Source organism: Heterodontus francisci, chromosome 1 (genome assembly GCF_036365525.1).
Source record: "Heterodontus francisci isolate sHetFra1 chromosome 1, sHetFra1.hap1, whole genome shotgun sequence".
In the NCBI taxonomy this organism is placed as follows: domain Eukaryota; kingdom Metazoa; phylum Chordata; class Chondrichthyes; order Heterodontiformes; family Heterodontidae; genus Heterodontus; species Heterodontus francisci.
The window spans coordinates 133,818,185-133,831,614 of NC_090371.1; the positions used below are offsets into that span (position 1 = coordinate 133,818,185).

At 38.6% G+C, this 13,430-nt stretch overlaps 1 protein-coding gene across 4 annotated transcripts in view; it reads left to right on the forward strand.

Moving 5' to 3' along the window:
- Positions 1–13,430, forward strand: part of atp8a1 (ATPase phospholipid transporting 8A1) — a 522,190-nt gene that overhangs the window by 171,658 nt on the left and 337,102 nt on the right. For 2 of the 4 annotated variants that reach the window (XM_068036147.1, XM_068036163.1), the window contains exons 6-8: positions 2,760–2,800; positions 9,148–9,221; positions 11,931–12,000. In XM_068036147.1, coding sequence (XP_067892248.1) covers positions 2,760–2,800; positions 9,148–9,221; positions 11,931–12,000 — 185 coding nt within the window. Of the gene's footprint in view, positions 1–2,759; positions 2,801–6,641; positions 6,716–9,147; positions 9,222–11,930; positions 12,001–13,430 lie in introns of all 4 variants that reach the window. The other 2 variants (XM_068036156.1, XM_068036172.1) reach the window with 2 other exon arrangements.

Consider the following 13,430-nt stretch of genomic DNA (forward strand, 5'->3'; position numbering starts at 1 on the left):
ATTCCTACAATAATCAGGCAGGGGACACCGTCATCATGCTGGACTGGATTTGAAACAACGGCTGGAATTTTTTGTTGGGCTGGAGGTCCTGCCCACCGGCCAAAAAGTTGGGTGTGAGTTCCCTCCACTGGATCTGGAAGCCGCGCAGTGATTTTACGTGGCCAAGGCCCATAATTGGCCTCGGGCTGGACTTCCAGCCCGCTGAGGCAGGACGACCCCCTCCAAGAGCTGCTGGCCAATCAGCTGAGTGGCAGCTCTTCTGTCCCAGCAGTGCCACCGGGAGTTGTGTTAAACTGAGGCCCTACCTGCTCTTAGTGTCATGGAATTTTTCATGTCCACCTATTTGAAGAAGAGCAGGGAGTTTTTCATGGTGTTTGTTTCTCAACCAACATCACATCATTTAAAAAAAATTATTGGGTCATTTATCTAATTTGCTGTTTGTCTGATCTTGCTGTGCACAAGTGGTTGCTGGGCATTTGTGTATTGCAATAGTGACTGTTTCAAAAATGCTTCACTGGATGAAGTACTTTTGGGATCTTTGGTTATGAAAGACGCTACATAAACGCAAGCTTTTTCTTTTTTCATGCTCCTCCTCTTCAATGTAAATGTTTTTCGCTTTTATAGCCTCTCCACATAACTCAGATGCCTAATTCAAGCTCTCAGTTTCAATGTATTTCATCACACTCTCTCCAGAATTGTACATCGTGCTCCAGATAGGGCTGGGCAGCACTCTAAAAACTCTATCACTTCCTGAGATTTGTGTTCTATTCTCCTTTATGATACAGCTCAAGATCTTTTTTACTCCCTTCGCTGCTGCCAGTCACTGTGCTGATGGCTTCAACAATCTATTCACCAGTCATCTCAAATCCCTTTCTTGCATTGCATCTTGTCGAATGATACTATATTACTTATATTGTCACTGTCTATTATCTTTTTCTAATCTCATGACTTGATTTTAATTTATCAGCCCATAACGACAATCTATTCATCCCTTCTGCATTTGATGAGACTTCTGTTTTTTCAGTCCTCCATACTGTTACAACTGAGTTTGGAGGAGTGCACTGACTCCCCCTAGACCCGCTACTCCATTGGTCACAACATATATTTAAAAATATTTTAACCAGTTGTGCACGCACACACCAGTTAAAGAAACAACAAAGAAGCTCTCTCAGCAGAGATCAACTTTACAAAAACAAAAATACTTTGGCCAAATTCTTGTTAATTTTCGACGAAAAAAAGGACAAGATATGAAATGTTCCAGGTGACTTACGGTCTGGCGTCGAGTACATGTAGATGGCTGTCACTGGGAACTTTCTGGAGCTGTTCTCCAGAACGGGAGATGTTGAGTAGTCTTTCAGGTTTTTCGGGAGAATTACTGCATCAGTGTGTTCAACTATAACACTGCATTCTCAGAAGATTTTTCAACACAGGTAGCAAAGGATGAGTTGGGTGACTTCTGTCTCAGCAGGATACACACCAACTGCCCTTCAAACAATCCCCAAAAACGAAACCAAAACTCCTGAGCTGCCATAAATCTAGTCATGTGACTTCTCTGTAAACATCTGCAGATAGTTCCATAGTCCATAAGGCTCCGCTGTTTACTTAGCTTCAGACATGTGACTTCCAGTAAGTGTTTTTAAACACAATCCCAAGTGTCCTTCCAGTGACCTTTTTTAAAAAAAAACACAAGTCCAGCATTTCCTCAGGCAATTTCCACAGTCTTTTAAACACAAAAAATATTAAGCAAAGAAGCATGTTCATGTCAATACTTTGATATCAAATACAAATTTGGAGTTTTGCTTCTGTACCTACTTCCTAGCCACTTATGTATGTTGTGAATAGCAATGGTCCTAGCACTGATCTCTGAAGCATTCTATTCTTAGTTTTTTTTTTAGAGATACAGCACTGAAACAGGCCCTTCGGCCCACCGAGTCTGTGCCGACCATCAACCACCCACTTATACTAATCCTACACTAATCCCATATTCCTACCACATCCCCACCTGTCCCTATATTTCCCTACCACCTACCTATACTAGGGGCAATTTATAATGGCCAATTTACCTATCAACCTGCAAGTCTTTTGGCATGTGGGAGGAAACCGGAGCACCCGGAGGAAACCCACGCAGACACAGGGAGAACTTGCAAACATTCTGTTTTCCCCCCCCATCAAATACAATGACCCTTTGTTTTGTCTGTTTCAACCACTTTCTGATCCATTTCAGAAATACTCTATACCATGTCTTCAAATATGGTGGGCCATCTCTATGTGGTGATGTATCAATAGCTTTGAAAGCTAAATAAACAACATTCCCTGCACACACTCTGTCCACAAGGTTTGTTACCACCCCAAAGGACTCCTAAGTTCATCAGGCATGATCTTCCTCCCATAAAGCCATGTACAATAAATGATGGATTGATTTTTTTTGTATTCCAAGCATTCTCATTTTTATTTGTCACAGATTTTTTGGGAGAATTTGATGAATATGTAGGTGGCACTAATAGTAAAACTATACAGCACTAGGTTTAATAAGGATATTGTGAGACTATTTTATACTTAGCTGTTCTATCAGTATTTGTGTATTAATTTTGCAATGTTAATGCAACCCTACTTCTTTTACCTTTTGAATATAGTCAAAATTTGCATTATAAATAGAAAGAAAAGCCATGTAGATTTTTGTAGTTTTTTGTTTTGAAGTTATTTTAACTCTGGTAAAGAGCAATGCACATTTTTAATTCTAAAATTTCTTTTATCTATAGTGCTGAGAAATGGCGCTTGGGAAATTGTCCATTGGGAAAAGGTATGAAATATTGTTTTATCTTAAAGACACATTAAGTTGACAGGCATATTTATCTACAACGCAATCTGAGTGAACTATTGTACTGATCATTTTTCTACCAGTAGTACTTGATGCATTCTAAGCTAATGAATGACTGCTAGAGGCTTCACGGTGTACCACAGTTTAGTGAGTTGGTTCAAGATGTATCCAGTTTGTGTCTGTGTTGCTATGAGTAGTTCATTAGAACAGGAAAAAAAATCCATTATCTGCTCTCTCCTAGTTCGCCTAACTGAAGCATGAATAAATATTGCATATGAGCTGAGACACAGAATCACACATAATAATACAGTGCAGAAGAGGCTCTTCGACCCATCGAGTCTGCGCTGATGCATTAAAGACACCTGACCTGTCTACCTAATCCCATTTACCAGCACTTGGCCCATAGCCTTGAATGTTATGACGTGCCAAGTGCTCATCCAGGTACTTTTTAAAGGATGTGAGGCAACCCGCCTCTACCACCCTCCCCAGGCAGTGCATTCCAGACCGTCACCACCCTCTGGGTAAAAAAGTTCTTCCTCAAATCCCCCTTAAACCTCCCGCCTCTCACCTTAAACTTGTGACCCCTCGTAACTGACCCTTCAACTAAGGGGAACAGCTGCTCCCTATCCACCCTGTCCATGCCCCTCATATTCTTGTACGCCTCGATCAGGTCACCCCCTCAGTCTTCTCTGCTCCAGCGAAAACAACCCAAGCCTATCCGACCTCTCTTCATGGCTTAAATGTTGCATCCCAGGCAACATCCTGGTGAATCGCCTCTGCACCCCCTCCAGTGCAATCACATCCTTCCTATAATGTGGTGACCAGAATTCACACAGTACTCCAGCTGTGGCCTTACCAAAGTTCTATACAACTCCAATGAGTAAAGGGAAATGTAGATTAGAGGATATCTGGCATTTATCCCATTCATGGTGTTTCTTTAGAAACTCTACAAAGCTAATTAAATGACATCTGTTAAATTCTGTTTAGCTGATGGAATTACTATTACATTAGCTAGTGGCGAGTTGAAGAGACTTAGCAGTTGGCAGGAAAAAAGACAGAGGCGCAAGGGGAGAGCCAACTGTGTAACAGCCCCGACAATCAAATTTTCTGCAGCACCTGTGGAAGAGACTGTCACTCTAGAATTGGCCTTTATAGCCAATCCAGGCACTGCTCCACATACCACTGACCACCTCCAGGCGCTTACCCATTGTCTCTCGAGATAAGGAGGCCAAAGAATAGCTAGTTTCATTAGGATGATAGATAGATAGGAATAAACTGGGGGTTAGAATGATGACCGAAGCAGAAGAGAATATTACTAGTGAGTGAAGTTGGGGCATAATTGCAGTTGTATAATGGATATTTCTATCTTTTACATAAATGAATGCCACATTATTTTGTTTATGTTAAGGTGACTGATTTTCCACCTTTAAATTTTCTTGAGTTGATAAGACACTGGCCATTGGGAATGATTTTTAGTAAATACAGATATGCTAATTATCCATGCACAATTCTGGTGACTGATAACTATTTAGAAAGTAGGCTTCAGAATCAGTATGTCATTTTTGTGGGTGTTGGATAGAATTGTGTTACTATTAGATAGCACAATGCAAACTTTTAGTTATAATCCACTGTTTGTAATAGTCAAAATGAAACTGGAAATGAAAAACACATTTTGTGAAACCTAAACTTAATATTGCCATTGAAAAGTACATTATAGCAAATGTGCTAAAAGGTTAAGCCATGACCTACTTAATTGGATCAAAATTGCAACTAGGTAATTCCCACCAGAAAAAAGATGACTTAGCCGCTGAGCAGGTAACCTCATGACAAACTTACAAGTTCTTTTTGATTAAGTAGTGCACATTGTGTGTTTTGGTAATGGTTTTGGAGAACATCAAAGTTGGCCTGACCTTCCAACAGGCGGATGTAGTTATCTGTGCCTGCATGTTTGTGGGGAGAAAGAACAACTTTGTTTCCTTATTTATCCTCAATCCAGTTTTCCTCAGTAAATTGAGAAATGCATGGAATAGCTTTTAATGGGAACAATTGGGTTTAACATTATATGCAATAAGGCAGGTAAATCTTGACTTTTAAAGAAACAAAATCCTTCAAGGGGAAAGTGCAATTTCTGTACTTTTGGAAAGCATAGCAAACCTAAAAGATATTGTGTATGTATGAGATTTGACTATTTATATTTATTGTTCAGCAATGTGTTTTTGAAAGAATTACATGCTTATGTGGCACCACTGCATAAGTCTCCAGCATTACATTGATTTTTTTTAAAAAACTCAGCAATGTTTTAAATCCGTTCTCGAGCTACACACATAACTGCATCATAATGCAAATACAATTGAATTTTATTCATATGTTAATAGAGTTCTGAAATATTGTCCCCATTCTGAACTTTTATGATCACGGAAAATAGTGCAGGCGATCTGGATTTGGGAGTTTTAGAAAGTTTCATCTAGAATCCTGAATCTTGTATTTTGTGATCAGCGGTGAAACAAGGGTGTTTGCTGCTGATCTCGAAGAAAACTACCTGCAAAGATCTAGTGATCTCTGGTGTGATTTTCTCCTACTTCCAATTTTCCCTCCAAGTTGCACACAATCTTAACTTAGAACTGTATCATTGTTCCTTCATGGTCACTGAGTCAAAATCCTGGAACGACCTCCCTACCTTCATGCAGAATGCATTGGTCAAGAAGGCGGTTCACCACCACCACCTCAAGGATAATTAGGGATTGGCAATAAATGCTGTCCTTGCCAGTAATGCCCAGATCGGGTGAATGAATTAAAAAAAAAAAAAAAAATCCCCTCCTGTTTCATCCTGGTGCCCTGTCCCCTGTCAAATTAGTTTAAACTCTCCTCCACAGCATGTCCTATGAGGACATTGGTCCCAGCACTGTTGACGTTCATCCAGTCCATCTTGAACAGTTCCCTTCAGCCCCAGGAATCTGAAGTCATCCCTCCTTCACATTTCTCCAGCTAAACATTAACCTGTTTGTCCAGCCACATGGCAACTTATTTTAACCTGCTGTTCCAGTGTGGCACTGGAATTAATCCAGAAATGACTTCCTCTGAGGTTCGGCATAACAACATTCTCCCTAGCTCCTAAAACTGACTGCTGGACCTCGAGCCTTTTCCTTCCTATACCACTGATTCCCACATGCACCACACATCTGGCTTTTCCACTTCCACCTCGAAATGGGTTAGTTACATGCCTACTGAGACCTACTGGATAATCCTTTTGTGTGCATGTCCAGTGTGGACAGGATTGATGCAACCCATGATTAAATAAAACATACTGAGTACGCAGTATTGTTATACAGAAGATTTTTTACTGGTTGGCAGGAGGCAAATATGGAGCAGGAACACTAGCATAGACCAGTTGGGCTGGAGAGAGAGAGAGAGAGAAGAGAGAGAGAGAAGAGAGAGAGAGAAGAGAGAGAGAGAAGAGAGAGAGAGAAGAGAGAGAGAGAATTTTTAATGCCTTTATTCTGAAAGTTTCTCATTGTCCCCCTTTGTAGGACAAAAATTGTAATGTGTTTCACACGAAAAGGTTAGACACCCCTGATGTATAATAAAGAAACTGCCATTAAAATTAGTTTGGAAAATGGTCTTGGTATAACTGGTTCTGTGATGATTTACATGGTCTACATTTTAAAATATTTCAGAACTCCTCTGTTAACATATCCTAATCCTGAAATCTATTAAATAGAACTTTAATAGAAGCATTGAGCTAATGTCGAAGTTAATGAGACCTCATTCAGTTTAGTGCGGCATCCAAACTCGTGTTAACCACTTAATAGTTTCTTTTTTGCAGGTAGAGGTTGGCGATATAGTTAAAATAAGTTGCACAGAATACATACCTGCTGATACTGTACTACTCTCATCAAGGTAGAGATGCCTGCTGATGCTTTTGTAGAGGATGGCCCCTCTACCTCCTGCACCGTCCCAGTGCTACTCCAAGAAAATGGAAGCAAAGACAAAATGGAACTAGACCACAAATTTGTCTTTTATTGTCTAGAATGTTTCTAGTGAATAGTCAGTGTCAAGTTTTGGATTTTTTGGGTCAGAAAGGACAATTCATTTAAAATAAATACTGCATAGTAGAAATTCACCCCTATTATCAGCTATCCAGGGTATAGAGTTTTTAATTCTTTGTTCGCAATGGCAATATCCTCAATAGGTTAAAACCATCATGTATTTATCTCCACTTTAGCGAATCCTGAATTGAACATGCCAACACAATAGTGTAACCCATTTAACATTAAAACCATGTTCCTTGTACATGGAGTACGAGCACCAACCCTGAAATTGCAGGAAATTAGTGGTACTATTCTGCTGCAACTCCAATGGATACCCACAGTTCTAGAGTTTCAGCAGGCCTTGTCTGGCGACCGACTTGGTCCCCTGTGTCAGAGAGGCTACGGTTTCCTTACGCTGAAAGTTTCCACTTCCCCAACCGCAGTGGAACCTGAGATAAGTGTGGAGGCCTGTGAGATTAGATGGATTGTCCTTCAGAAAGTGCAAGGAAGAAATCAAGGAAGTTATGCAAAATTCTTATAAATCACTGAGCAGGCATCAGCTAGAGTATTGTGTTCAATTCTAGGCACAACCCTTTAGAAGTGATGTAGAGGCATTAGAGAAGGTGCAGAGGTATTTCACCAGAATTATATCAGGCATGAGGAACTTTGGTTATGTTGCGACACCAGAGAATCTGGAATTAAGATTAAGGGGAGATTTAATGGTGGTGTTCAAAATTATGAAGAGTTTTAATAGAGTAAATAAGGTGAAATTGTTTCCACTGGCAGGCAGGTTGGTTGCAAGTAAGGTTTCCTCCAGCTGACAATAGGATTAGTGTTAAATGCCACAGGCAGCGTAACTGTCAGATCATGGCTCATGCAGTATGAGTTAATTTCTGTGAATTAGGTCAATTACCTCTAATTTTTGGGCCTTTATGTCACTAAAAGAGAAAATTGATGCTTGGGCAGAAAAAGGATTACTATAGATCTCTATTTAGATTAATAAGGTTGCATAATGTAATAGCCATAGTTACTGTTGCAGTATAAAATAATTTTAAAATGTTTAGAAAGTGCCACCACAATACCTGGTTTCTGTATTATGATATACAACCTCTGGAAATAGTTTCAGATTCAAGACTTTTCATTACCAGTGATTGTATTTTACATACAAACATACAAATTAGGAGCAGGAGTAGGCTGCTAAAATTTTCTAAAGTTGTGGTTAAATATGTAATCAGATGAGATTAAATTTATATGAGAAGTTCAGTTTGAGTTTCAAAAACTATGCAAAAAAAAATCCGTATAAGCACGAATATTTAAAATGGAATTGAGATTTCACAAAATACAATTTAGTGTCCATTTTTTTTGCAGAACCATTTTCTTGGAGACTGTTTCTTTGAAACCTTTTTAGATGTTTTGTTTTACAAAATCCATTTTCTGTTCAAGTCATATAAGGTGTAGATTATTTTTATAAGGGAAAACAAGACCTGATTTTCATTCAAAAGTATAAGGAAATGAAATTAGTGTGCAGTTTATTGTGGCGGTGCTTCAATTATAATGTTAGAAAATGCACAACACTCCCTCTCAATTGCCATTTTGCCTTAGCATCATATTTAAAAGATTAATTTTGTTGCTAATGTGTTGCTGTTTAAATGAAAACCAGAATCGTAAAGTTCCAACATGACAACATGATATAAATTTTTATTAACCTATTTTTAAAAATGAACTTCAACATATTTTTCATGTGCCAGTGTGTCCTGTTGCGGAACATGGCTTGCCAACTATTATTGAATGTTGCTAATTCTTCAAAAAAAAAAGCACTACTTTATAAATTACTACGAGCCACCAAAGTATTATATATTTTTGACTACTATTTAAAATTGTAGATAGCTTAAGCCATTAAGAATGTTCAAATTGTTGTCCTAACTGCATTTTGTGTTTTTACAATAAAAACTAGGGGAAATGTATAAAAAAGATTGTATTTTCTGTAAGGTTTACTTGTGGGGAAATAATTTTCCCGTTGTAAATATTCATATTGTACAGATTCTTATGCACACAAGTTTTTTTTTTAAATCTAGGTAATCCTTGGAGTCATATGATTGCATCTGACATGAATAAAATGGATTTTGAAAAATTGTATAGCAAAGAAATTGTAATTGATGTTTTTAATTTCAATGTAACCGATCAATTTGCTTTTTGCCTTTTTCCCATCTTGTTTTTCATCATTACCTTATCCCTCCCCGTTAATTCTGTGTGGATGTGTGTGTGTATGTCCTAACCCTCTATCTGCTGGGATTAATATAGGTGGCAGTGGGGGAGATTGTGAAGGTGACCAATGGGGAACATCTCCCAGCTGACCTCGTCATTCTGTCATCAAGGTCAGATTTGATTTAGGGAGTGTAATATTGCAGTATTTTAAAGCAGCAGTGGGTCCTCAAAAGCAGCCCCAAAGTGGCTATTTGTAATTCTTCAAATGTACTTTGATTCACATTGTGCATCTGATTCCTGAATAAATTTTGATTACTGACAGAACGTACCCTGTTTTGTAGGGGGTAGATAATGTCAATTTGCTCTCCCTCTCCAATGCAATGTAGCTTCCTTATTGACTGATGGGATGGTCTGAAAGTCTTCCCTTAGCACACCTCCAAGTTGTTCAGTCTTTCTATGGTTCCTACTTCTGGAAAGTACCTGGCCACTGTTGGTACTCTGCATAGCAGCACAGCTGAAATTAAGAACTTGTCCTATCGAATCTGTTCCACTATTCTGCAGTGCAACACATTGAAGTTGCAATACTCACCATTATGCTTCCCAGTAATTTTACTGCATTAAGAAGTCACAAATAATCTATTCCCCTTCACTGACCCAGAATTGTTAGAAGAATAAAGCATAATGTGATTGTATTTTCCAACTTGAATTTTATTTAAAAATTCCGTATATTGTGCATAAATATTCTCTTCTAAGATGAACAGTACACAAATCATCCTTTTTGTCCATAATGCTCAACAGTAGCTTAATTTTGTAACACCGAAGTTGCATGTAGCTATTTTCAATTATAGTTAAATGTTCAGAAAACCATGCATGGTGCAGGTAATGGATTAACTGATAGTGATGCTATAAAAAGTCCAATTTTAATTGTGAAGTAAGCCATGTTAAAATGGTAACTTGATAAAGTCCAGCTGTTTATGCACATCCTTTAGAGCAAAACAAATATTTTAAGGCTGTTTACATCTTTTAGTTTGAAGATGAAGCAAAAGGAGCTTTTCTAAAAATGTCATTTCACTAAGAGTTGAACTGTATGAGGTGATGCCCTGTTTAATAATTCTTTTCTTGGTGGGTTTTACAAGCTCGCTGGAGGACCCACTGTACTTTTCTGAATGTTCTCTTTTGCATGTTCTTGAATTTATAACTTCTCATTTTGTATTATGTGACAAACTGCATGTTGCTGTGGCAAATATAACTACTATAGTACTGCAGTTGCATTTTATGGTATAATTACTAATCAGGAAGCTTGCTGCACAGTTTGTATTTTTCTGACTTGTATCTGTTAACTGTTGTGTAGCTTCACTGCTGCGTTAACTGATGTGCTTTTATGAGATGTATTTCTAATTGTTTTACATACACTATTTTGCCTTTTGGATGCTGCTTCCCCCTGTCCCACTCCCTCTTGGTTAACAGGTACACAGAATCTTTTCTTGCACATGTAACATGCATGAGCTATTCCCTGTATTACTGAATGCACAAGTTCCCAGGGCACATCTTTCTGAATAATCATGAAACTGATCCATCAATAGTAATTGGGCTAATAACATTGTCTGAATTAAATGATGAGAAGAGTTTCTTTCTTCCTTCACCTTAAATATCAGTGGGAGTAGAAACTGCAAGATGTGTTTTAAGGAATAGGTGTGAAACACTTTGAAGTGTTTTGTTATCTTCAGAGCAAAATTATTAAAATCATCTTTGGTTGGTTCAGCCAACTCATGGATAAGCATTACTCATTTTGTGCATAAATGAAGTTCATAAATTAAATTTAACATAAATTATCCAAAGTTTATCTGGGCGTCACACTATAGGAAGGATGTGATTGCACTGGAGAGGGTGCAGAGGAGATTCACCAGGATGTTGCCTGGGCTGGAGCGTTTCAGCTATGAAGAGAGATTGAAAAGGCTAGGGTTGTTTTACTTACAGCAGAGAAGGCTGAGGGGGAACATGATTGAGGTATACAAAATTATGAGGGGCATTGATCGATTAGATAGGAAGAAACTTTTTCCCTTAGCGGAGGGGTCAATAACCAGGGGGCATAGATTTAAGATGAGGGGCAGGAGATTGAGGGGATTTCAGGAAAAAAAATTTCACCCAGAGGGTGGTTGGAATCTGTAGCGCACTGCCTGAAGAGGTAGAGGCAGGAACCATCACAACATTTAAGAAGTATTTAGATGAGCACTTGAAACGCCATAGCATACAAGGCTACGGGCCAAGTGCTGAAAAATGGGAGTAGAATAAGTAGGTGCTTGATGGCCGGCACAGCCACATGACTTATTCTGTTTGTAAATTAGATAGCTAATGTAATTAATTCAATATATAGAAGTGTCTGTCTAAATGAATAAATGTTTGGCATTTTAACTAATATAGTCAAACATTTGAATGATGATGTAATATGGGTGGAACCCGTTGAATAAGTAAATTGGTGTCTTAAAAATCCTTAAAATTATGATTTAACATTTTCTATTTTAATCAACATGCTATTTCAAGAAGTAAGCCAGTGCTCCAATGAGACTTGTTTTCGCAAGTTCAATTTACACATTTCTGAATATTTTATTTTCAAATCACTGCAATATTGAATGCGTCATGATGCAGAAAGTTTACTGTAATGTACAAACAATGTCATAATGGTTAGCCATGAGTGTGAGAAACTAAAGATGCATTTTTAATGAAACATACTGTAATGGCACTGGTGAATGTTAAACAACTATTGTTCTGTTGGAGTTTGATTTCATCAATGAATAACTGCTTGAGCTTTGCACATTTTCCACGTAGTCATATATTAACTGTTTAAAATTTAATATACTTGTCACTCTGTTTCATATCAGTGAACCACAGGCAATGTGCTACATTGAAACTTCTAATTTAGATGGGGAAACAAATCTTAAGATCCGACAGGTAAGATTTTCATTCGTATTGCTTTGCATTTAATACATTTAATAAACAAATAATTTCAATTCAAATGAGGGGACATGATAGAGGTATATAAAATTGAGAGGAATAGATAGGGTAGATAGCCAGAGTCTGTTTCCCATGGTAAGGGTGACTAAAACTAGTGGGCATAGATTTAAGGTGAAAGGGAGGAGGTTTAAAAGGGACCAAAGGGGTAAATTTTTCACACGCACAATAGTGGGTATCTGAAATGAGCTGCCTGAGGAGGTGGTGGAGGCAGGAACAGTAGCAACATTTAAGAGGCAGGTACTTGAATGAGCAAGCTATAGAGGGATATGGAATTAATGCAGGCAGGTGGGATTAGTTGGCATAATAGGCATTATGGTTGGCATGGACGCGGTGGGCCGAAGGGCCTGTTGCTATGCTGTACGACTATGACTATGCAATCTATCTCATTTGGTTCGAACTAAATCTGGTTGTAAGAAAGCCATTCTTTAGTCTGAGTTTATTTTGTTTTGAGGTAATCCAAATAACTTTTTAAAAAATTGAAAATGTTGGAAATGTTCAGGTCTGGCAGCATTTGTGGAGAGAGAAACAGAATGTTTCAGGTCGATCTACTTTCATCAGAACGGGAAAAAGCTAGAGCTGTAACAGGTTTTAATCAAGTACACAGACAGGAAAATGGGGGAAGGAGGGGAAATAACAAAAGGGAAGGTCTGCACTAGGGTGGAAGGCAGGAGAGATTAAATGACAAAAGGGATGATGATGCAAGGCTAAAGGGGGTGGTAATGAGACGAGAAACAAAAGAAGTGTCTAGAAGAGGTGTAAATGTGAAGAGCAGAATCATCATTATCTGCAGCTGTCCAAAAACATAACTAAAGCACAAAAAAAGGGACGAGGCTATGATTTTAATTCTATGCCCAACTCCGACCCCTCTCTCCCCTCTGTCGTCAGCCTCCTGCACTGTTCCAATGAAGTTCAATGTAAGCTCAAGGAACAGTATCTCGTTTCTTGTTTAGGTGCTTCCGTATTCAACATTGAGCCCAACAATGTAAGATCATAAACTCTGCCCCCAATTTTTTGTTTTGTTTTTCAATAGCAGCTGTTGGTGATTCTGTTACCATTTACACCTCTAGACCCATCTTTTATTTCTTGTTCCATTATCATCCCATTTGTTATTTAATCTCTGTTTTCTTCCACCTATCATAAACCTTCCTTTTTGTTCTTTCCCTCCTCCCCCACTTTCCCTGCCTCTGTACTGCTTAAAACCAGTTACATCTCTAACCTTTTCCAGTTCTGATGAAAGGTCATTGAAAGAGGCGGCTTGGCCCATCATGTCTGTGCCAGCCGAAATACGATCCACCCATTCTAATCCCACCTTCCAGCATTTGGCCCGTAGCCCTGCAGATTACGGCAATTGAGGTGCAAATCCAGAC